Below are 23,816 nucleotides of genomic sequence, written 5' to 3'. Positions count from 1 at the left end.
AGGACACGTGTTGGGATATAGGAAGAGGAGTAGAATTAGAAAGTATGTGATTGTTGTACTAGAGAGTTTGGATTTTCTTATTCGTTTATGAGTCGTGGAGGTGAGATCAAAATTTGATGCTCACGCAAACATTGCCACAATGACACCACTCGTCTGCCTTTTCCTACTATTAAATCCAACTAATACCAAAATTTACGAAATTTGGTTAGGGGTGGAATTTGGGTCGGATTAGTCCAATCTCGATTGACTAAAATCCAATTTTTGTTGGTCCTCAACATGTCATATCCGTGGTCCGGATTTTGTTATGTAAAATCAAAACCCGATTTGGTTTTGGATTGGACTCGGGTTAGAATATCAAAAAACCGAAAATCCGAACCCGTCTGCATATATGTATATACGTATATATTTTATTCATTCTATTTTTGTAAAGAATAAGATTGAAAATTTCTATTTTAGAAAGAATAATGTAATCAGCAAAGTTAATTTTCTTTTCAAACAATCAAATATCTTTGATTTCATTAGAAGATTTCAATTTCAGTGTTTTTTACTTCATAATTTAAAAAAAAAAATCTGAAAAATTTGACCAATCCGATATAATCCGACCTAACCGGAATTGGTTGGACTAAGGCTTAAGCTGAAAATTTAAGGACTAACTAGGACTTAGTCCAGACTTAGATTGAAACATTTAAAACTCTGATTGAATTCGGGTTATGCCTCAACCCGACCCAACCTGCCAGAGTTCCACCCTTAAATTTGGCTACTGGTTGTTAGACTATTTGAATGGTGCCGTCTAATTAGGTTGATGGCTTAATAGCTGTTTGAAATGTCAATATTTTGAGCTGAATTGCTATGGGCAATCCATTCTCATGAGAAAAAGATAATAGAAAATATTGCAATTGTAAGGAAAATATTTGACCAAATCTATTGCAATTTGCAAACATGTTGGCAATAATCTATATTCAGAATATATGATTGTGGGGAATTGATACACATTTGACCAAAAACCAACGAACATTTTGGAAGGCCGAAATGATTATATCGCTTAAATAGTGTGATCTTGTGCAGCCATATTTGGGAGCAAAAGATAATCTGCTTTCCCTTGCACTTTTACATGTGTTATAATCTTATCACCAATTTTAAAGAGAAAAGATGCAATGGCACTTTATCCAGAAAAAAGTTAAGATTGCATTAGGTAGGCATTAACGTTTTCTGGTAAGAACAAAGCTCACTTTGAATTTAAATGCATTTGCGTTGCAAATAAACAAAGCATGTGAAGAGAGAGAGAGAGATGTAACATAACCAACAAGAAGAAATGAGATTGACAGATGGTTAAGACATGATGAAACCCCCTCAAACCACTTCCTCAATTTTTTTATAGCTAGTCAAATTCAGTACTTACGGAAAATATATGACATAAAAAATTAGAACTAATTTTTGTTGTTGTTTCCTCGACTTTGATATATTTTACACTCTTTGTACAAAAATTAGAAGAACTATAAAAAAGTAAGTAAAAATTTACATGTAAAAACATTTTCAAGTGGGGAGGTACAGAAAAAGACGAATCCTGTAAATCTGTACATACACTTGGTCACTAAATTAAATTCTTCATCACCAACTTTTGTTTACTGTTTGCAAAATATTCATCAACAAAGGATTTCTACACCTTATCCCCATATAAAATCTTAAGACCCCAGTGTGCAACTGCAGGGCTCCAGATGTTTATTTCCCCTGGTTGAAATGGGTCAAAAAAGTTTATTAGCAGCTTTTCCGTAACTCCAAATACAAAGCAACAAAGAGAGCTTCACTTATATGACTAACTTAATTGAGCTTCACTTATGTATTAAGAAGGGTTGACAACCAAGTAAATGCCTCTTCACTAGCTAAAACAAAACACTGGAAGTAGTAAAGATTGAGCAACATGGAGTATATAGTCGTCTCATTGCATAATCTTACTACAAACTCAAAATGAACAAGAAAGAACATATACTAGCCCCTATAGTAAAAACAGTAAAAGTTTATAGAACTCCGATTTTCTTTACTCTTACAATGTCAGAAAATGTTAAGAAATAAATGAGTAGAGGTATGAAAACATGAAAAACAAAATAAAAACCATTTACCTTGAGGAGTTTCTAGCTTCAACCTTTGTTAAATGGCTGACAAATCTTCAGACAGTATTCATGCACAACCATAACCATCCAAGCTCCTTATTGATTTCCACAGATGAAGTGCACACTGAGAATTCAACAAATTCACCCTGTCCAACAGATAACTAAGACAATGTTCATAAAGGATGTCAACATTTCCAAAGCTAACTGTCTAAACTCTACAATCAATAAATTCAATCTCAAAGGTTCTGAACTTGTGAACATCAAAAGTAGATTGTGCAACATGTTCTTTAAAAAATGCCAGAACGTGTGTCATATTTCCATTATTCTTCAATCAATGACAGAAGCGAGATATTTTTAACTGTTGATGCCTTAAAACCTACGGGAAGGATTCTAAGTTTTCAAAGTACGTCAGGAGCGTTCCAGCTGTTTTCATCAACAACAACCTCTTCTACCCTCAAGCTCTTATGGAATTCTCTCCCGTGTTGTTCTATGACAAGTAAATCAATTTCGTAGTCACCATCTAAACGTTTTATAGACAAATATCATGCATGGAGATCGGCATTTCCAAAAGCTGCAACTCCAAAAATTGAAGATTACTAAACTAAATTTGATAAGATTCACCCGGGGAGTGTACAATGCCATGAACTCCCATATGAATCACAAAGAACAAAGCTAAAGAACCTCTTTCAAGATCTTACAAATACGACACCGTCTCGCTTCAGCAGCCAGGTCTAATTCATGCAATAAGGACAAGAAGTATGATATGTGAATTTCAAATTATTTGCAGTTACATTGTTCCATAATGGGATTTCAGTTGGACATCTTGTTTGATTACGACGAACAACAAAATTTACGTAGCTACAGCATATATTTAACTGAAATAAATGACAGTAACAATAACTGGAAACAAAGATGAGAAAGCACATTGTTTCGCTTTCATACCTGTGCATGTTACAGACGGTGAATCTTTTTTTCATTTTGAACCTTCATTTCTTGAAGCCTGCAAAACATCATGACAAATTTGAGAAATAAAATTACTACTTTAAAAAACAAATAAAGATGACAACAAATAATCCGTTGAATTCTTTCCTCACTTTTACCCCTGAACAAAACTTGAATAACTCAAACTTCTAGGTTTGATCCATTGGCAATACAAACATTCAACGCAGAAACTTCACTTTCTGTACTTTCTTCATTTGAACTTTTCCAGCCCGTAACTTAGATATAGTACGGTCATCTGGCACTAATCCCTTCATGGTCATTTCATAAACAAGGTTTACAGCCTTGTCCACATCCCCCTGACTACAATACCCAGACATCAGAGTTGTGTACGTAATGGCATCAGGGGTTAGCCCTCTGTCTATCATCTCATTAAAAAGATGAAGAGCATCCTGAAGGTTGTCTGCCTTGCAGTTCCAATCAATCAAAACAGTATACATAACAACATCATGTGTAATATCAATGATATTCATTGCACTAAGCAATGTAGAAGCATCATACAATTTCCCCGTGGTTCCCTCAGAGTTATGACTGGAGTGGCGTCTTTTTCGATTTTCTTTATGGATCCCATCAATGAGCACCGTATAAGTAATTACATCAGGCTTGAGTCCCTTCTTTTGCATGTCATCAAGTAAATTACAAGCTTCCTGCAAGCAATGGGCCTTGCAGTATCCATTCATCATTATGGTGTAAGTTTTGACATCTGGCGTTAACTCTTTGAAGTCCATAAGGTTAAACACATGTCGTGCCATCTTCACATTTTTAGCTCTGCATAAAACAACAATAATTTTGCAGTAATATATCTCATCCAGGTCCCAATCCAGATCTAACATTTTCTCAAACAATACAAGACCTCCCTGGGTGTCTTCCTCCTCACATAGTTTACTCAGGAGATTTGAGCAAGCATTTTTACTTACAAGGTTTTGATGCTTAGACAACAAGCGCAGACAAAGTTTATATGCTTTTTCTGTATGACCTGCTTCACAATACCCCTTGACCATAGCACTGTAAGTAATGACACACTTTTCTTTTTCCAAACTATCAAAAAAAGCTTTGGCCTCTTTTGTCTTGCCTACTCTACACAGACCTCTAATTATCATGCTGTATGTACTAGTGTCGGGTTTCAAACCTTGGGATTCCATATAACTGAGTAGATCAACTGCTTCCTGTGTGTTCCCATTTCTCGAGTACCCACTGGCCAGTATATTGTAGGTGATAAGATTGGGCTTAACCCCCATTTCATCCATTTTTTCCATTCTCACCTTGCAAGGCACCTTCTTGCAAAAGTTCTCCACTGGAGGAGTAACCCATTTATTAAATCTCATTGTGATGTATAAAGTATGGTCTTATCAGGAATCATTTTGTAACTTCCCAGAGGCCACTCATCTTCTTCATGTCATGTTCTCATCCTTCTTGCACCTCCTCCCATCTTGCAGAACCCACGAATCACGACATTGTAGCCAAAGACATCAATTGGGACCCCTGCTCTCCTCCATGCCTAAAGGTGTTTTACCATGCATGCACAATCCATCAATCAAAGTCGTGTGAGCAAACGCACTCGGAGTAACACCTGCTTCTTCCATGTCTTCAAACACTTTGATAGCTTCGTCCAGATTCCCTCTTCTACAGTATGCCTTGATAAGAATTACATAAGTGTAAGCATTTGCACTCAATCCCAGCCTCTTCAATTGCTGGAAAAAGGCCAATGCCGTGTCGGACTTACCACGGTCAATCAAGCAATTCATGATATAATTACAAGACCAAACATGAGGAACGAATACACATCCCCAATGGATCTAGTTATCTGTATGCATTAAAAACATGCTGCATGGTATTAGACAAAAATTCAGATTGTTACATCAGTACCCCACAAAAAACCGTGTGAAGTCCCAAACTCTTTTCATATTGATATAAAGATAAATGGACTTGCTCTAAAGATATACAGATTGTTACATCAGTAAACTCTTTAGCAGTCCTCCATCGGACTTGCTCTAAAGATAAAAATAAAAAAAATGCCCAGAGAATGACAAATATAATTATCTTTACAAATTAAGATATACTCAAAGTTAATTTGAGAGATTTTGGAGAAGACACTTACAGTGCTTTAGACCTGATAGATTGCCGAGGTGCCTACCAAGGGATCCACCATGATCAAGTCCGCAAAGCTGACTGGTTTCAGAAGAGATAGGAAGTATGAGTTTAAAGAAATTGGCAAAAAGAGATGAAAGATTGAAAGGTTATACTAAAAATACAGAGAGGAATTTTGAGTTACTTGTATATAATAGAAGACCCAGAACATGATATTCCTTTCCATGGCTCCTCACAAGGATCACCTCCATCAGATTTCCACCCTACGAATCCTGTTAATTTTTTGTAAAAAATATGTAAAATAATTGGCAAGCCCAAGCAATACAAAAAGTAAATTCTCCCATCTCAAACGAACTATCACGTATAATTCAATCTCTGAGAGTTGTCACAACGCTACTCCAAATTAAAAGGTAAACCACCTCATTCATGAGGATATTAAGACTAGAGTTCTTAGTTCTTACTGCAAGCTTTTGTATTTCGTATCGAGAGATTTGGCACATCTAAATTAAAAGATGATATGGGCTCAATGATCATCTTCATCAGTTCCAGGACAGTTGGACAACAGGGCCTCTATTGATTCATACTGAAAGGATAGTATACAGTAAATGCCACTTGCTTGTATTGATTAACTAGAACTTCAAGGCTCACTTGGAATCCACAGAAGAGGAAATAATGATGTTCCTCGCTCAGTTGCACCACCAGTATATCATGCAATCCTGCATAAGGAAGGGGATAAATTTGACGACTAGATGTCTCAGATGCAACTGAAAGAGTATGGAACATGGGAGTGGAAAAAAGGAATGTCAAGTGTAAATGGGAGAGAGCGCCAACAGGTATTCAAAACTTAAATACTGATGGTACAATGCAAAATAATGAGGCGGGGTGGGCTGCTGCCATTAGAGATGAAGTCGGACTATAACAGCATCGATCTCATAGGATTGCAAGGCTTGGAACAAAGGACTCAGACTAGCCAATGCCCACAATATCCGACGAATAAGGGCCCAAACAGATTCACAAAGTGTGGTAGCTTTTATTCAGAAAAAAGCATTTTTTTATGGCAAACATTAGAAGATTGGAAGCTGATTTTGATTTTTTTTTCCGTTGTACATGTTTTTAGAGAGACCAATAGACTGGCAGATGCACTAGCTGCTAATATACCCGCAGTCAATTGTATTGAGTTGATTCCTAGTTCCTTTGTAGAGGATGTAAAAAAATAATATTTGAGGATGCTGCAGGAAAAGAATATGTGAGAGAATGTAACTAGAGCTAGATTCCACTTTAATTTTATTTTATTATCAATAATATAGGGGTAATGGACCTCTCAAAAACCCTGCTTTCCCAAAAAAAATAATAATAATGGGTAGAAAAGTTCAGGGATGAAGCATCTAATCCTGTTGGATTACACAAAATGAAATGCTACAACTAATTCCATGCATCCGACTGTTTAGCAAACTTCTCATAACTATGTCGAATGAAATATTTTCTTAAGCTTGGCAATAAGAAGATGTTTGTCGTTTCAGTGTCACATTTTAAGTCGTATAACCATTTTTTAATTAATAGAGTCTTACACATCAAACCGCTTAGAATTTGCCAGTAACATGTTTAAACATTGAGCATGAATAATGGGAGTCCTAGAGTCGTCTATTGTGTAGCACCGTGTTCAATGTTTGCCATTGCAGAATTCATGCACGGTCTTGGTTTTCAATTGAAAAGCACAACATTTAGCATGCTAAAACAAATTGATAAGAAAGCAACCAATAAGATCCAAATGCTTTCCATTACCCAAACAAAATAACTATATCAATGGAATAGTATCTAATTGATGCAACAACACCCAAGTATCATAATACTAAATCCGGGACCTCGATGGAAAGATAAAGGCCTTAAGATGCAAATGAGGATTTTACAACCTTCCTTTGGCATCCTCAACAACAACAACAACAACAGCAACATTTTCTTTTATTTGAAGATTATATACAAAAAAAAAAAAAAAAAAAAAAAATTACTATTGTCTTTTATTCGATATGAATAATTTGGAGACCATTGGTGTATGACGATAACATTGTCTCAACAAGCGAACAACTTTTCGTCTTATCCTCCGGAGAGTAACTCTATAATTTCGTAACCATACGAGATTGCCCGTACTGTGTTTTCTTTACATGGTTTAGGAAGATGAATGTGGAAAGTAAGAGTTGGATATCAAAAGGTGAAGTAAAGATATACGAGGGAATGTGGAAATAGGTTTGGGATATCAAAGTTGTTACATCTTTTTAATTTTTTTTTCTCACAACATCTCATTGATTTGTTGATTTGTTTACGTTATTTCATATGATCCCAACTTTTTATTTTTTTCTTTCTTGAATAGTCTTCGCACAAACTTGAAACTTCACTTGATTTATTTAACAAAGAATTGCAAATAGAGAGAGAGAATGTAGAATAATTCTACACCAAATAAAACAAATATAGAAAGAAAGAGAGATTATAGGGAAAAACCATAGAAGACAAAAAAAAAAAATGATATAAGTAAGATTGAATTATTGGCGATATACTTGATTATTTGTTATGGGGTGATGATGAACTTTAATTAGTTATGGAGGTGTGCTACTTTTTGTTGGAGAAGGAAGGAACCGAAGGAGTTTAAGTATTTAACACTACTTTAACAAATAAAATTGTTATATCTTTTTTATTTATTTTTCTCACAACATCTTATTGATTTGTTTACGTTATTTCATATGATCCCAACTTTTTTTTTTTTTTTTCTTGAATAGTCTTCGCACAAACTTGAAACTTCAATTGATTTAGTTAACAAAGAATTGCAAATAGAGAGAGAGAATGCAAAATAATTTTACACCAAATAAAACAAATATAGAAAGAAAAAGAGATTATAGGGAAAAACCATAAAAGGCAAAAAAAAATGATATAGGTAAGATTGAATTGTTGGTGTTATACTTGATTATTTGTTATGGGGTGATGAAAAACTTTAATTAGTTATGGAGGTGTGCGATTTTTTGTTAGAGAAAGTGAGGGAACCGAAGGAGTTTAAGTGTTTAACACTACTTTAACAAATAATAAAAATTATTACATCTTTTTTTTTTTTCTTTTTTTTTTCTCACAACATGTTATTGATTTGTTTATGTTATTTCATATGATCCCAATTTTTTTTTTTTTTTTTTTTTCTTGAATAATCTTCGCACAAACTTGAAACTTCAATAGATTTATTTAACAAAGAATTGCGAATATAGAGAGAGAGAATGAAGAATAATTCTACACCAAATAAAATAAATATAGAAAGAGAGAGAGAGCGAGATTATAAGGAAAAACCATATAGAAGGCAAAAAAACGATATAGGTAAGATTGAATTGTTGGCGTTATACTTGATTATTTGTTATGGGGTGATGAAGAACTGTAATTAGTTATGGAGGTGTGCTATTTTTTGTTGGAGAAAGCGAGAGAACTGAAGTAGTTTAAGTGTTTAACACTACTTTAACGAGATTTTCTAGTTTCCAACTTACCAATGTAAAAGCGTTTATCCAACGGTTAAAAATAAATGAAAAACAATAGTGGGTTTTGGTTTTAATTTTTTTCTTTATTTCCACACTAATAAAGCAATAGTGGGCAATGGTTTGATTATATTAGGGGGGGCCTTGGGCTGCGAGGCCCTGCTTAGCGGAGGCCTACTTTGGTTGAGGTCGGCCCTGCACGCATAGACCGTCCAATTTTTTTTTAGCAACTCGAGAACCATTTTTCATGATTAGGTTGTGCTCTAATACCATCTGAAAACACAAGATATGTTGTGTTTTTTCTCGGCTTATTAGGCTGGTATTAGACTTCAGCATGTTAAGTGCTAAAATCTGTTCAGTCTGTGGCTGCATTGCTAGCCAAAAAGGAGCTGAGTCCCTAGTTGAGACTCGAGATGATATAAGAGCACAGCCAGGCGAGCTTCAGTATGCTTAAATTTCTGACTCGTGCTTTAAACGAACCCCAAATCGGTTCAGGCTCAACTCGTATTGTAAGACAAACAAGCAGTCGAACCAATTACGCCTAATTCAATAACAAGTTCATAACTTTGTATTAAGGTTTAGAGGTTTTTAGATTTCCACCCTCAGCAACTTTGCCAATTAGACTTCCACCCCCAATTTCACAGCATGACCAAGTCAGCCCTCTTTAACTGGATGCCATCCAGTTAGTGCATGTGCAATGTCAAATCTACCCCTCATCATGTAAAATTACCAAAATATCCATTGACTCTTTCAAGACCCTAATTAGTCAAATTGCCACTTGGCACCATCCTGCACATTTAATCCAACACACACAAATATTTTTCTTGAATGACATCTACTGCCCCTACTCAAGTAAAATTACCAAACTATCCTTATTCATTTTTACCTCTCCTTCCATGTGTCATTATCCTAACACACAAAATCAACAGTCGACAACACTCAATTAATTAGATAAATATTAGTTATGTGGGCTGGACAAAACAAAAGATAAAAGAGTTTAAGCCCAACTAATTAATGATGATGTCATCTTGCATCATTTTCATTGCTAGCCTGGTAATCCCGTACCAGAGAATTATCAGCATATACAAAACAAAATGATTGTCCTGATCCTTGAGTGAATTCATATTATGTTCATCAAAAGAACATACATACACATATATCAAGTGGACGCTCACATTCAAGGGGTTCAGCTACAATTAAAGAGAAAACGAATTACCACTATTATAGGATGAAACAGAGGTGTTGAGTTAGTTTGGACTCGTTAGTTTGAGCATAGAACTTAAATGTGTACTTGTACAATGCTTCATTGACGATGAAGACATATTTACCAGGGAGCAGCAGCTATACATGCGAAATTAAATGTGGTCTTCTGAAGCTCTTTCACAATATCATCATGCATGCCGTTTTTGCAATGAGGCAATGCTAGAGCCTTTGGCCTGCTTTTCCATCTCAACCATTTTCACCTCCTTCTCAATCTTGGTCACGGATTTTCGAAGCTCCCAAGTTTCTCACCAATTTCAACAGCTTTAGACTTCAGTGATTGTTCATCATTCATTTCGCTCTTGATCTCTCCTTCAACTTGCTTCAAATTTCCATCAAGTTGTACAGTTAGGGCCTCCTTGGTCTTAGTAGTACTACTGGTTCTTAGATTTCTCTGTCACCCATTTGTCAGCAGATGCATCCTCTTCTTCTTTTTTATCAATCAAAAGTGTGGTCATTGATATTCTTGGGATAGGAGAATATTAGTTGAAATAAACATTCTCTTTTGTTTTGAGTCTCTGTGAGTGCGGAATCAATAAGCCTGAGTCCTACATGGTGGTTTTTCCTGAAGTATTGGAAATATTCATATCCCAAATCAGTAATACTGTTCTGTACCCCGCAAGACCATCAGTAAGTTATATAATTTTATCAGATAACACAAAACCACCATTTTCTTTGTAACCTCCAAAGACTCGATCTACATAAAATGGTGCATAACTGCATACGTTTGGAAAATATATTAAAAACCCCAAGATAAACATACAGAATATGTATATATATATATTGATAGTGGTACTGTAGTCACTGATATGCAACCACTTTTGGTCATACTAATAGACAACATAGATACATCCAGTGGAAGAGGCTTTTCATTGAAGTCTCTTCACTCTTGCAGTGGCCCAACTTTCTTGAAATACTCAACAGATTGGTCGTAAATATCTTCAATGCCATACTTGAAACTGAAGCCTTCGTTAGTAAGCTTCTCTGAGGAGAGAATCAGCTTTGCGTTTGCAGAAAAATCTCCAAAGCTGCAGAAAACCACAATTTAGACAATGATAATGAAATGATACTACTGCAATCTCACACTAGAGAAACTACAAACAAGCCAAAAGTGAGCCTGAACTTTTCACTCAGCACACTGTGGCTGTGTATGTCAATCAAGCCGAATCATTGCCTAATGTTGGAATCACTTAACCAATTGATCGCTTGCTTTGCTTCAGACAGTTAACTAAAGAATGTGATGCACATTTCCAGTGCGTGTTTCAGTGTTTTATATGTTTGGACCAATAATGAAGTAAACTGTACGGTTTCCCATAACCTGGTTAGTCAAGATAGGTACCAATATTGGTTGAATTGGCCGGAAGGTTCATATAAGTTTGCGTTCAATGAACTTGTTTTCATTTCCTTTGTATGAATAAATGTTCAAATAAATGGATGTTCTATGTGTTGGGGATTACACCAATACCAATCGGTTCCCCCACTACACAGATAACTTGTATGAACACAATTCAACTCCGGACAAAATCTAAATATCAACTACAACCTATACTAACATGCCCACTTCAAACAACTATTAACAACGATAATAATGTAAAGCGGTAAAAGCAAACCACAACACAAAGATTTACCGTGGTTGACCAATGATGCCTACTTCCACAAGAGCCATTCTTAATAAAGTGGGAAGGAAGATTACAATCTCTCCTTTCTGTCTCTCACCTTACTAGATCACTCTTTATCTCTTTCTGAGGGTTGTCTCTCGTAAAGGTTCTCTCTTTTGTTTTTAGTCCGGATTCCAATCCTTTCGACTTGTTTGGTTACATTAGGTTAGGTTTTCCAAAACCTTGATTTTGGTTTTATCTCCAAAAACCAAATTAGCGGATCTTGTAGCAAAGCCCACGAAAAATAGACTGGCCTTGGCACACTCTGGCCTTGATCCTGAAGACTGGAAGGCTGGCCCGTTCGCTTTGGCTTTGAGCGGGTGCCATACATTTCTCTTGGAACTCGGCGAAGTCGCGCTCTATCGGCTTGGCGGCCTCGACTTGTCGCGATGTCGAATTAGCCCGTTTACGTCGACTCGGTTTCTCTCCTCATGTGAGGGATAACTCGACAATCTCCCCTCCCGAAACGGTGAGGGGGCTACCTCCATGCAATTGCCAAATCAGCGGGAGGTGTCTTTGCCATTCGGCATAGCCTGACAAACATCAAACTTACCTTTTCGGTAAGACTTTGGTCATCATATCCGACCCGTTCTTGTCGGTATGGATCTTCTCGATACCAAATGCTTGTCTTCGAGTACTTCTCTAATCGATGATAACGCATATGTATGTGCTTGGATCTAGAATGAAAACTTCAGTTCTTGCTCAAGTGGATGGCGCTTCGGTATCACATAGAACTACAAACTGTTTTACTTTTAGCCCTAGTTAGTCGAAGAACCTCTTCATCCATAGCAACTCTTTGCAACACTTTCGATTGGCTGCAATATGCTTTCGAAACTTCGTAGTGGAGAGGGCAACACACTTTTGCAACTTAGATTGCCAAGAAACTGCTCCCCCCGCAAAAGTAACCCGGATAACCGGAGGTGGACTTCATCGAATCGACATCACTGCCGTATGCGCATCGGTGTAGCGCTTCAAGTAAGGGCTTACTTCCACCAAAGCACAAACATGATTTGGAAGTGCCTTTGAGATATCTCAATATCCACTTAACACCTTCCCATGCTCTTTACCGGTTTGGCCAATCACGCTTACCACCCCAAATGGCGAAAGCAATGTCCGGTCTAGTACACACCATGGCATACATCAAAGCGCCCATCTGCGGATGCATAAGGAATCTTTTCCATCGACTCTGCTCATGCTCACCCTTAGGACACATCTCTTTGGTCATGCGGGCTGGCCACCAAGCGGACAAACGGTACGGCCGGCTTGATCCATGTTGAATCTCTTGACACGCTTCTCCGATGTAGCTTTCTTGAAAAGCCACAACTTTCCACTCTTTTCATCGCGGTGATCCATCCCAAGTATCTGCTTTGCTTGACCCAAATCCTTCATCTCAAAGGACTTACTCAAATCTTTCTTCGGCTTGGATATCTTGTTGATGTTTGGGCCAACTATCAACATATCATCCACATCTGCTATGAAATCCCCATCGAAATCTCTGAACAAGCGCCTGATGATCGGAGCCGGACTTCTTGTATCCTTGCTTCACCATAAAGGAGTCAAACTTTATATACCATTTGTCTCGGTGCTTGCTTCAACCCATACAAGCTCTTTATCGGCTTGCATACTAGGTGCTCCTTGCCTTTGACCTCAAACCCTACGGGTGGTCCATGTAGACATCTTCTTCAAGGTCTCCATGAAGAAAAGCATCTTAACATCTAGCTGCTCAACCTCTAGGTTCATACTTGCGGCCATACCCAATACCACCGGGATAGAAGTCATCTTCACTCTGGGGAGAAAAAATCATCAAAGTCAATCCCTTTCCTTTGGCCGAATCCGCTTCCTGACAAAGGCGAGCTTTGTGCCTTGGGTGAGGATTATTCTCCTCATGCTTGACTTTGTATATCCACTTATTCTTGAGAACTTTTCTCCTGTGGGTTTCTCAACTAACTTCGTAAGTGTGATTCTTATGCAAAGAATCCATCTCGTCATGCATGGCCTTGACCACTTTTCTTTGTTTGTACGCCCAAGTGCCTCTTGATAGTACATAGGTTCTCCACCATCCGATGAGTGTAATGCGTGCATTATGTGGTGGATACAGTTGAAGCTAGTCTCTCTCGGACCCTCCTTGCCCCATCTGGCGGTGCCTCGGGGAGGATACATTACGCTTGCTCGGTGGTGGTTCATGCATCATCTGCGCATCTTCTATACCATAGGTTCTATCCCATCATGAGCAATAGGATTCTCATCATGAGCTTCAAACTCATGGTTCTCTGCATTCTCAATGCCTTACGCGTTCCACGGTAGGAACTTACGGTTACGAATCAACAAGATCATTGGTGAAAGCTTGTAGCTTCTCACCTCCTCAAAGTCTGCTATGGTTTGGTCTTCCGGGAACCAACATCTCGACTTGGATTACCTTCTTGTTAATCGGATCATAGAGTTTGTAACCAAACTTTTCATCTCCATAACCGAGAAAAATGCAAAATGTCATCAAGCTTGAATCTCTCATCGCCGGAATATGCACAAATGCCACGCACCCAAATACCACCAAGTATCCATAATCAACATCTCGCGACCATACTCTCTCGGATAATCACTATTGAGGAGGCTTTCTTTGGTGACGGGGTTGATCACATGCACGGTATATGCGCATTGCTTCTACCCGGTAGCCTTCTAGGTAGTTTAGAGTGAGATAGCATGCATCTTATCCTCTCTACAATGGTGCGGTTCATTCTCTACTATATTCCATTACGGTTGCGGTGTCTTGGGAGCGGTGCGCTCATGGCCGAATCCCATGACTCGGCAATACTCTTCAAATGGCCCAATGTACTCACCCCCATTATCGGCGAATACACTTCAACAACTTCCGGTCTCTCTTTCCACCATCTTTGTGGAATTTCTCAAACACGCCAAATCTTCATCCTTGGTCTTGGACTATAGGCCCATATCTTTCTTGGCGCATCATCAATGAATGTCAAAAGTCGAAAACTCCACGGTGGGACTTCACTCTCATAGGACCACATAAGTGCAGTTGCACTAGCTCAGGGACGGTGTCCTTTACGTGAGGCGGGAATCTTTGGAAAGACACCGTGTTGCTTTCCTACCAAACAATGAGTACATGTATTTAAATGTGTACCTTTTTAATGTCGGCATGGCCTTTTGCTTAGCAAGAACTTCCATCCCTTTTATGCCCATGTGACACGGTCTCTTGTGCCACGCGGTTCGGATGAAGCTTCTTCTTACGCGCGTTAAACACGCTTTACACAAACTAGCCCGTGTTTTGTAAAGAGCAGCAAGTTTTCTTTCTCACGGGCTTCTCTGATGGAACCTCTCTTTCGGTTTCCATACCCGTTACCAAACGAGTTTACAAAGCCATCATCATCTAATTTCCCACCGAAATTAGGCTTAACCGTATGTCGGGGACATGTCTTACATCCTTGAGTGTCAAGGTGTAGCCGACATTGGTTTCTACATGAACATCTCCAATGCCTATAATCTTGAGACTCCAAAATTTACCCATCCTCACTTCACCATATTCACCACAACCGTAGGTAGGTAAGAAGAATCCCGTCGCGGTGTGGCGTGATAGGATGCTCCCATTATCTATCACCCACTCGTATCGACATGAGGTACTAAGGCGGCCACACCACCCATCGACCTGATTCCCACTGGGGTCATCGACTAGTGCGGTAGTATCTCTGCACGTGTTTCCGTTCCTCCGCACCATGTCTTCATGTACCGCGGTTATTCTTCTCATCCCTCTTGATTGTTACTTTCATATCTGAAGTGGCCTTTGGTGGCCTGATAGTAACATTGCCTCTCTGCCTTAGGAGTTCTAAACCACCCCTAGATTTACTTACGTCATCACCTCTAGAGCGAGATGGTTTTACTGCCCGACCTCTCCCCGTTTCTCGTGAAAAGGACCTGCGAGTTAGAAGAGCACTTCTTGCACTCCTTCTAGTCTCCTCATTCAACAAAGGCGTGGTAGCCATCTCCATGGTAACAATTCCATCCTTGGGCGCTCCATGTAGAAACCGCTAATGTCTCCCACTTTTCGGGTAGAGAGCCTAATAGAAACAAAGCCTCAACCGTCTCCCAAATTGATCTTCATCAAATGCATCGATTGATGATATTACGTACTTCATTAAGATGCTTTCGGACATTGAAGAACCTTCTTGGTGCCGTTAATGCGCAAACTTCTTAACGACTAGCACTTTGTTTCCACCCGACTTCCTCTCATAAAGGTCTTGAGTTTCTTCCATAGGCCGAAATTTCAGAGTCTCTTAGGCCACATGGTGAAAGACAGCGTCGTCTATCCATTGTCGAATGTACCCATAGCTTTTACGTCAAGCTTTTTCCATTCGGCCTCATCGATTTTTTACGGTTTTACTCCCTCATTCTCAATGGGAAGTGCCAAGTCCTTGCGATTATAGCAAGTCTTCCATCTTGGCTTTCGGATGGTGTAGTTCTTCCTATTCGGACTCATCATGCGAGTGTTCACGGAATGGTCCATCTCTACAAGTTATTTAACCTCAAATCTTCTCTCGGGAATTTAAATCAAACACCTTCCCGACCAAGATTCGGATAACACCACACTATTCTAACCAAGGCTCGATACCACTTGTTGGGGATTACACCAATACCAATCGGTTCCCCACTACCTGGATAACTTGTATGAACACAATTCAACTCGGGACAAAATCTAAATATCAACTACTATCCTATACTAACATACGACTTCATTAAACAACTATTAACAAATGGATAATAATGTAAAAGCGGTAAAAGCAAACCACAACACAAAGATTTACGTGGTTCGCCAATGATGCCTACTTCCACAAGAGCCGGTTCTTAATAAAGTGGGAAGGAAGATTACAATCTCTCCTTTCTGATCTCTCACCTTACTAGATCACTCTTATCTCTTTCTGGGGTTGTCTCTCTCAAAAGGTTCTCTTTGTTTTAGTCACGGATTCCAATCCTTCCGACTTGTTTGGTTACCGGTTAGGTTTTCCAAAACCTTGATTTTGGTTCTTATCTCCAAAACCAAATTCGCGGATCTTGTAGTTTGCGTTCAATGAAGACTTGTTTTCATTTCCTATGTTGGAACTCGAAGGAATAAATGTTCAAATAAATCGGATGTGAGGGATAACTCCAACACTATGGAAAGTAGCTTACTCAGTAGGAACTTTGTATTGTGGATATCTTTTGTTTAGAAACTTTGCAAGCTCAGGAAAACTGGTATTGATGGGAGAACAAATATATCGACCTGAAGCTGATTCCTCCTCTGCTAGAAAGATGTGTGCTCTAACACTCTAACAACATCCTCAACGTGTGACAATGAGATTGAGCCAGAGAGAATTTGCATCCCTTTCAAACCATTTATCAGAAATTCGTTTCCTGCAATATCAATCATTCGAATAGAGAACAATGTCGTTTTAATTTCAGAATTTGTTTCCTCAGAATTTTTGAACTACTTATTTTCTTATCAAGGTTATCCTATGTAAATCCATTGAAATAGTAATGCTCGATCAGCTACTTAACCGGACATGTTAGATATTCGTATTTGTGCATTTGATAGAGTTAAACTGCAAAAAGGAAATCATATATGAGCACACAAGTCTACTGGATTGGAATGCAGACCTGTGATCAATGACATGGCCAGGCAGATGCTACTGGGGACATTAGGAGTGATAGATGGACCTGCCATTAGTGAAGGGATAACAGTGATAAGGTCTATCTTGTTTTCTTCAGCATATTTCCAAGCTGTCTTCTCTGCCAGTGTCTTTGAAGCTGCATATCCCTGTAAATGCCATACTCATAAAATGCACTTCTTGTGAAAACATTGTAACAATCATCATGGGGAAAATGCATGCATGCTTTTACATACCCAAGTAGGTGGCTTCGCAGAATATAAATACTCAACATCAGTCCAGCACTCTTCATCCATTACCAGATTAGTGCTGTTCAGCTTGTTAATTGACACAGCAGCTGCCTACGATGTCACTACAACCCGCTTCACTGTCTGCGCTTTCGTGCATGCCTTCAAAATATCTAGCGTCCCTTGAATTGCCGGTTTGATCATGTCCTTCTGATCTCATAATAAAGAAACTATAAAATAACTCCTGAAAATAACTCTTTTTTTTCCCAAAAAAAAGTCAAAACAAAAATGCGGTGAGCGTGGATCGAACACGCGACCTTCAGATCTTCAGTCTGACGCTCTCCCAACTGAGCTATCCCCGCAAACTGGGAATGGGGTGAGAGAGGCTCGAACTCTCGACCTCAGGATCACTCAATGTAGCTATGAGACCTACGCGCTAGCCAACTGCGCCACCACCCCTTTGTGCCTTCTATCAAACTTTTTACCACACAACAATATGATGAATGATTGTGTTGGCTCACATGTCACATGTTGATTAACCTTGAAATGGCCTCCTTAATCCCTGAGCTCTTATGTCCTTTTTTTGTATGAAAAAAATATAGTTCTAGACTTCTAGGGGAAAATGCCTTATGTCCTTTGTTATGCCATTGTTCGTCTAAACCAGTTAGGGGCTAATTGATGGTCTTAGTATTGGACAAGATTTGGTAATGTTATGTACGTTTATCTAAGGGCAATAGTCTTCCTAATAAGGCAACGGACAATATTCTTCTTGTATTTGCTCCATCGTTATCACTAAATAAATCATTTGTATGAGCAAATAAATCATTTGGTATCATCTTGGATCTGTGTCAATTACCTCAGGATCCTCAGAAGCAAAGTCAACTGGTGTGGCAGTGTGGAACACACTGTGGCATCCCATAACTGCCTCTTCAAAGCTCCCTTCATCAGTTAAATCTGCTCGGTAAATTTTAGCTCACCCAAATTGTGCCATATAAAGTTCATCTGGTCCATATTGGATGAGAATATACTTAAACCACAATAGTAGCAACAAAAATAATGGCATGCGAAGCAAGGATTAATGGCTCTCGGGCCTTTGGTGTTATTAAAACACCAAATGTGAATGATCACTAAATATCATTCCAATGTCATTGTTCATATATGTTTCTTTCTACATGTAATGCAAGATCAGATCAACCAACAAACGTAGGTCTCTAGCAGTAGTGTTGACAGCATAACCTTTTTGCAGCAATTGCTTAATGAGCAAAGAAGCCATATATCCAGTACCTCCAGTCACACACGCCTTCAACTTCTTATCAATTGCTTTATTATCCATGTTATTGCTCGATTTACAAAGGGGACAAAACTGAGTTATTATATACACCCTCTATCTTGTCCTACGGAAAATTTGTGAGCCTGCATTCTTAGTTTGGCCTTCCTAGTTCTAGTTTTAATTTGACCAAACATAGCCTCTAGTTTTAGTTTCATTAAGTTGGGCCTCCCTTGTTTTCTCTACCAAACCTGCAAAGCTCATCATTAAACCAAAAGCTTCTCCTTTACAGTTTTGTTGTCCAACACAGAACTACAAAATTATATTGACATGACACTGCCATTGAACAAACAGATGGTGAAACAGATTGTTTTCTCACAAAAATTGCTGTACATTCGCAGAGGCATAGCTAGTAACAGGAGAGGATATGAAGTGAGTATTAGTTGTTTGAAGAGACAAATCAAAGGACTCCCCTTCAATGGCATCGGCCGAACTCCTATCGTTCAGGAGCTCAAGAGATTCCACAATCTCGGACATTGTTGGCCTGAACTCTGGCTCAGTCTGTTGGCATTGCAGAGACAAAATATCATATGCATGTTGATATGCTAATTTCTGAACAATATTACAAAGTAATGCAACTGAATGCATATCTGAAATACATATAAAAGGTGTTTGAATGTTTGATTGACCTCACCTGAATACAGAGAGAGACAATGTCAGCAAACCGAGAGAGGGACCTGGAGGAGATCATTGGTCTAGTTGTTGGATCAACCATCGCTTCTAAACATTTGTAATCGTGAAGACAAGATGAAGCCCATTTCACCAGAGACTGCTCCTGTCTTGGTCGTAAAATATATTGAAAGAAAATAGCAAAACACGATCACTAAAATAGAACAAAAACAAGTTCACATGTAACTTAGAGGAATGAGAATGCCAAGACACCTGTCAAATGGTTTCCTTCCTGTTAGAAACTCCAAAAGCAACACACCGAAGGCATAGATATCACTCTTCAGTTGATCTACTCCGGGTTGGCTGTTTTCTGGAGCAGTGTAGCCCGTGCAACTAATAGCCAACTCAAAGCCTGTGGTGCAAACATATGCTAATCACTGAGATGGGCAAGCTTATATACCGCGTTTTATTTTGTATACAACTTGATTAGGATATGATTTCTGTTCAAATTGCTTACCTTAAGCTTAACACTATTGCTTGTGAGAGACCTCAAAACAGCTAGCCCACAGTCGCAGAGATGAGGCATAAGCTCACTATCAAGTAAGATATTAGCAGCCTTTAAATTGCAGTGGGCCACAGGTGGCAAGCAGTTTGAATGCATATATCTGTACAGCACAAATTTTCCATTAAATCAAGAAAAAAAGAGAAAAAAGCAGACAACTAACAGCATTAGCATTGCTTACTCCAACCCTCGGGCTATGGAAAGGGCAATCCTTATGCGTGCAATCCAGGTAAGACGATCATGTACATTGAAATGTAGTGCATCTTCAAGTGACCAATTCCTGACGTACTCATACACAAGAAGATGCTGCCCATGTTCCACACAATATCCGACAAGTGTTATAATATTGGGATGTCTCAGGCGTGCAACATTAGAAATCACATCCAAGAATTGTTCCTCTTCATGGATAGATAGTGCTACTGTACTGATATTCTTCACAGCTAAAATCTGTTATGAAAACAACAGAAAGAGCTTGCTTAATTATCACGTTTTACTTGAAAAAATGTTACTTATTTACAATAAGTTTAGTCGTCAGAACATACTTGGCCATATGAAACCCTGCTTTGAAAACAGAACCGAGTGATCCCTCTCCAAAAAGGTGATCCTCGCTAAAACTGTTTGTAGCTGATTGTAGCTCTGCAAGGGTATAAGTAGCAGTCACCGGGTTTTTGAATCTCCTTGTAAAATATACTCTTTTAAACGAGTTTGCAGCTGTGCCACGGTGAACAGAGGGTGGATTCCTCATCAGAGCAAGCATGGCAATCTTGTAAAACATACTCTTTTAACCGTTTTATTTGTGAGGTTTTTATTTCCGAGGCTATTTATAATCACAAAAAAAATTCACTATATATTTACAATTTTATTATAAATTAAGAACGAAAATCTAGTATCAAGACTCAAATCGAACGAAAAAACGATCAGAACGTAACCAAATAAACATCAAAACTATAAATAAATAAAATAATAGATTCATATTGAAATTAAAAAAAAAAAAAAAAAAAACAAAAAAAAAAAACAAATTTCACAAAAACTGTGAGTATTAGATTATGAATTGATGATTAACCGTTTAGAACTCAAAAGTGAAATTGACAAATGGTTAAACTTGAAATTGGTGAAATAGAACAAGTGAGAGAGAAAGATTTAATGAGAGAAGTGTAATGATACTCTTTTAAACGAGTTTGCAGCTATGCCACGGTGAACAGAGGGTGGATTCCTCATCAGAGCAAGCATGGCAATCTTGTAAAACATACTCTTTTAACCGTTTTATTTCCGAGGTTTTTATTTCCGAGGCTATTTATAATCACAAAAAAAATTCACTATATATTTACAATTTTATTATAAATTAAGAGCGAAAATCTAGTATCAAGACTCAAATCGAACGAAAAAACGATCAGAACGTAACCAAATAAACATCAAAACTATAAATAAATAAAAAAATAGATTCATATTGAAATTTAAAAAAAAAAAAAAAAAAACAAAACAAAAAAAAAAACAAATTTCACAAAAACTGTGAGTATTAGATTATGAATTGATGATTAACCGTTTAGAACTCAAAAGTGAAATTGACAAATGGTTAAACTTGAAATTGGTGAAATAGAACAAGTGAGAGATAAAGATTTAATGAGAGAAGTGTAATGATAATTTCTTTAATTAAGACAATTTAATTAAGAGAGAAGAAGGAAATGCACAGAATGTGGAGATTCTTTCACTAAACGTCAAATCGAACGAAAAAACGATCAGAACGTAACCAAATAAACATCAAAACTATAAATAAATAAAATAATAGATTCATATTGAAATTAAAAAAAAAAAAAAAAACAAAAACAAAACAAAAAAAAAACAAATTTCACAAAAACTGTGAGTATTAGATTATGAATTGATGATTAACCATTTAGAACTCAAAAGTGAAATTGACAAATGGTTAAACTTGAAATTGGTGAAATAGAACAAGTGAGAGAGAAAAATTTAATGAGAGAAGTGTAATGATAATTTCTTTAATTAAGACAGTTTAATTAAGAGAGAAGAAAGAAATGCATAGAATGTGGAGATTCTTTCACTAAACGTCAAATCGAACGAAAAAACGATCAGAACGTAACCAAATAAACATCAAAACTATAAATAAATAAAATAATAGATTCATATTGAAATTTAAAAAAAAAAAAAAAAAAAACAAAAACAAAACAAAAAAAAACAAATTTCACAAAAACTGTGAGTATTAGATTATGAATTGATGATTAACCGTTTAGAACTCAAAAGTGAAATTGACAAATGGTTAAACTTGAAATTGGTGAAATAGAACAAGTGAGAGAGAAAAATTTAATGAGAGAAGTGTAATGATAATTTCTTTAATTAAGACAGTTTAATTAAGAGAGAATAAGGAAATGCATAGAATGTGGAGATTCTTTCACTAAACGTGGGATTTCCCATTTGTTTTTATTCTTCTAATGAAACAATTTGATTAAACGAGCACACTCCTACAAAAACTGAAATTACTACGCACTTGTAGCCATTGGATTCATATTAATACATCGAGATGTCATTTGTGCGGTGGACTATTGGATTTTATACACTCCACATTAATTCACTCCGAAATTTAGTGCGTGCATAGAAAATTCATTTTATAAACAAATTGACTATCATATTCTTTTTTGGTGTTTTTTTCTTTATAAAATTAGATAATAATAAACAAATGTGGATAAATTAGGAAATATGAGGCCTTCCAAATTTGAGGAATTGAGGCCTTAAGCAGCCGCCTAACTTGCCTAAGGGTTGAGCCGACACTGACTACAATCCACTTGAGTGTAAGCGTCAGGTTGAAAAACCGAGAAGAAACAAAAAAAAGGGCCCAAGAAGAACAATCGCCGCTATCGCCATTTGCCATTTGTTTCTCCCTCTTCCCGGTCTTCGATTAAAAGGATTATGTCTTTCGCGCTCTCTTTGGCATTGGCGTTGGTGCTCCATGGTAAGTTAGGGACAACTATGTATACAAAGGCAACTAAATTTGAAAACAAATTTGTGGAGTGGAGGAAGAAGGCGAGTTCCCGCTTTAAAGAAATGAAAACAAATTGTTTGGGGAAAAGTGTGTGATGGCCCAAAAGTGTGGGTAGCCATGGTATCTAATAAAATTTCAGACTAAATTCATGCACGGTCTATTGTGTAGCATGAATTTAGTCTGAAAACAAAGCCGAGTGATCCCTCTCCAAGAAGGTGATCCTTGCTGAAATTGTTTGTAGCTGATTGCAGCTCTGCAAGGGTATAAGTTTTAGGGGCTATTTGTTTTTTTGGGTTAAGTTATAAGAGGGTCTTATAAGACCATGCGTTATAAGAGGGTCTTATAAAGTGATTTGTTTTTCATTTTAAGTTCCTCTTATAAGCACTTGTAAAAATAGAAAAAACAAATACATAACATCTTATAGATGGTTATTTGACAAATATAACCCTATTTTACATCACATTTAACATGAATAGATTAATTTGAAACAAAAATATAGTTTGATTTTCAATTTCAAATCAATTTTGATAATTAGAATATCGATTTTAGAAAACTACTTTAGTTGGCATTGGTGGTAGTGGTCTTAATAGCACGGTGGTGGTGGTAGTGGAAGTGATGATATTAGTCTTAATAACACGGTGGTGGTAGTGGTAGTAGTAGTAGTAGAAGTGGTGGATATCTTAATAGCACGGTAGTAGTGGTGGTGATAGTCTTAATAGTACGATGATAGTGGTGGTGATGGTAGTAGTAGTGGAGGTGATGATATTGGTCTTAATAGCACGGTGGTAGTGATGGTGGTGGTGGTGGAGGTGATGATGGTGGTGGTGGTAGTGAT

The 23,816-nt window shown here is 37.6% G+C and overlaps 1 protein-coding gene, 2 long non-coding RNA genes, 2 other non-coding genes and 1 pseudogene across 7 annotated transcripts; all 6 read right to left on the bottom strand.

Annotated features, from left to right (window-relative positions):
- Positions 1–1,337: 1,337 nt before the first annotated feature.
- LOC147485023 (uncharacterized) lies at positions 1,338–4,358 on the bottom strand. 2 transcript variants are annotated; one of them, XM_086571920.1, is made up of 4 exons: positions 3,209–4,358; positions 3,033–3,108; positions 2,118–2,254; positions 1,338–1,728 (listed from the first exon to the last, which is right to left on the bottom strand). In XM_086571920.1, exon 1 carries the CDS (start codon positions 4,352–4,354, stop codon positions 3,269–3,271), a length of 1,086 nt encoding a protein of 361 aa, XP_086428046.1. In that variant the 5' UTR covers positions 4,355–4,358; the 3' UTR covers positions 1,338–1,728; positions 2,118–2,254; positions 3,033–3,108; positions 3,209–3,268. The 2 variants fall into 2 exon arrangements, with proteins under 2 accessions (XP_086428046.1, XP_086428047.1); XM_086571921.1 differs by having other exon boundaries at positions 3,051–3,108.
- Positions 4,359–4,609: 251 nt separating this feature from the next.
- Positions 4,610–6,000, bottom strand: LOC147485022 (uncharacterized). Of its 2 annotated transcripts, none has more exons than XR_015202823.1 (3): positions 5,657–6,000; positions 5,380–5,467; positions 4,610–5,276 (listed from the first exon to the last, which is right to left on the bottom strand). It is a non-coding gene; the product is annotated as an uncharacterized LOC147485022 (long non-coding RNA). The 2 variants fall into 2 exon arrangements; XR_015202822.1 differs by having other exon boundaries at positions 5,844–6,000.
- Positions 6,001–10,838: 4,838 nt separating this feature from the next.
- LOC147485019 (anthocyanidin reductase ((2S)-flavan-3-ol-forming)-like) lies at positions 10,839–18,824 on the bottom strand (annotated as a pseudogene).
- On the bottom strand, positions 17,781–17,853 carry TRNAF-GAA (transfer RNA phenylalanine (anticodon GAA)). The gene has a single exon. It is a non-coding gene; the product is annotated as a tRNA-Phe (tRNA).
- Positions 17,864–17,950, bottom strand: TRNAM-CAU (transfer RNA methionine (anticodon CAU)). Its single transcript is given in 2 exon segments — positions 17,864–17,899; positions 17,913–17,950. It is a non-coding gene; the product is annotated as a tRNA-Met (tRNA).
- A 1,082-nt stretch (positions 18,825–19,906) lies between the features above and the next one.
- Positions 19,907–20,687, bottom strand: LOC147485018 (uncharacterized). Its single transcript, XR_015203234.1, has 3 exons — positions 20,532–20,687; positions 20,171–20,436; positions 19,907–20,092 (listed from the first exon to the last, which is right to left on the bottom strand). It is a non-coding gene; the product is annotated as an uncharacterized LOC147485018 (long non-coding RNA).
- Positions 20,688–23,816: the final 3,129 nt, after the last annotated feature.

This window comes from Coptis chinensis, chromosome 7 (assembly GCF_015680905.1).
Source record: "Coptis chinensis isolate HL-2020 chromosome 7, ASM1568090v1, whole genome shotgun sequence".
NCBI lineage: Eukaryota > Viridiplantae > Streptophyta > Magnoliopsida > Ranunculales > Ranunculaceae > Coptis > Coptis chinensis.
Note: the sequence above shows the minus strand (reverse complement) of the source record. Positions and strands in the feature narration are given on the sequence as shown.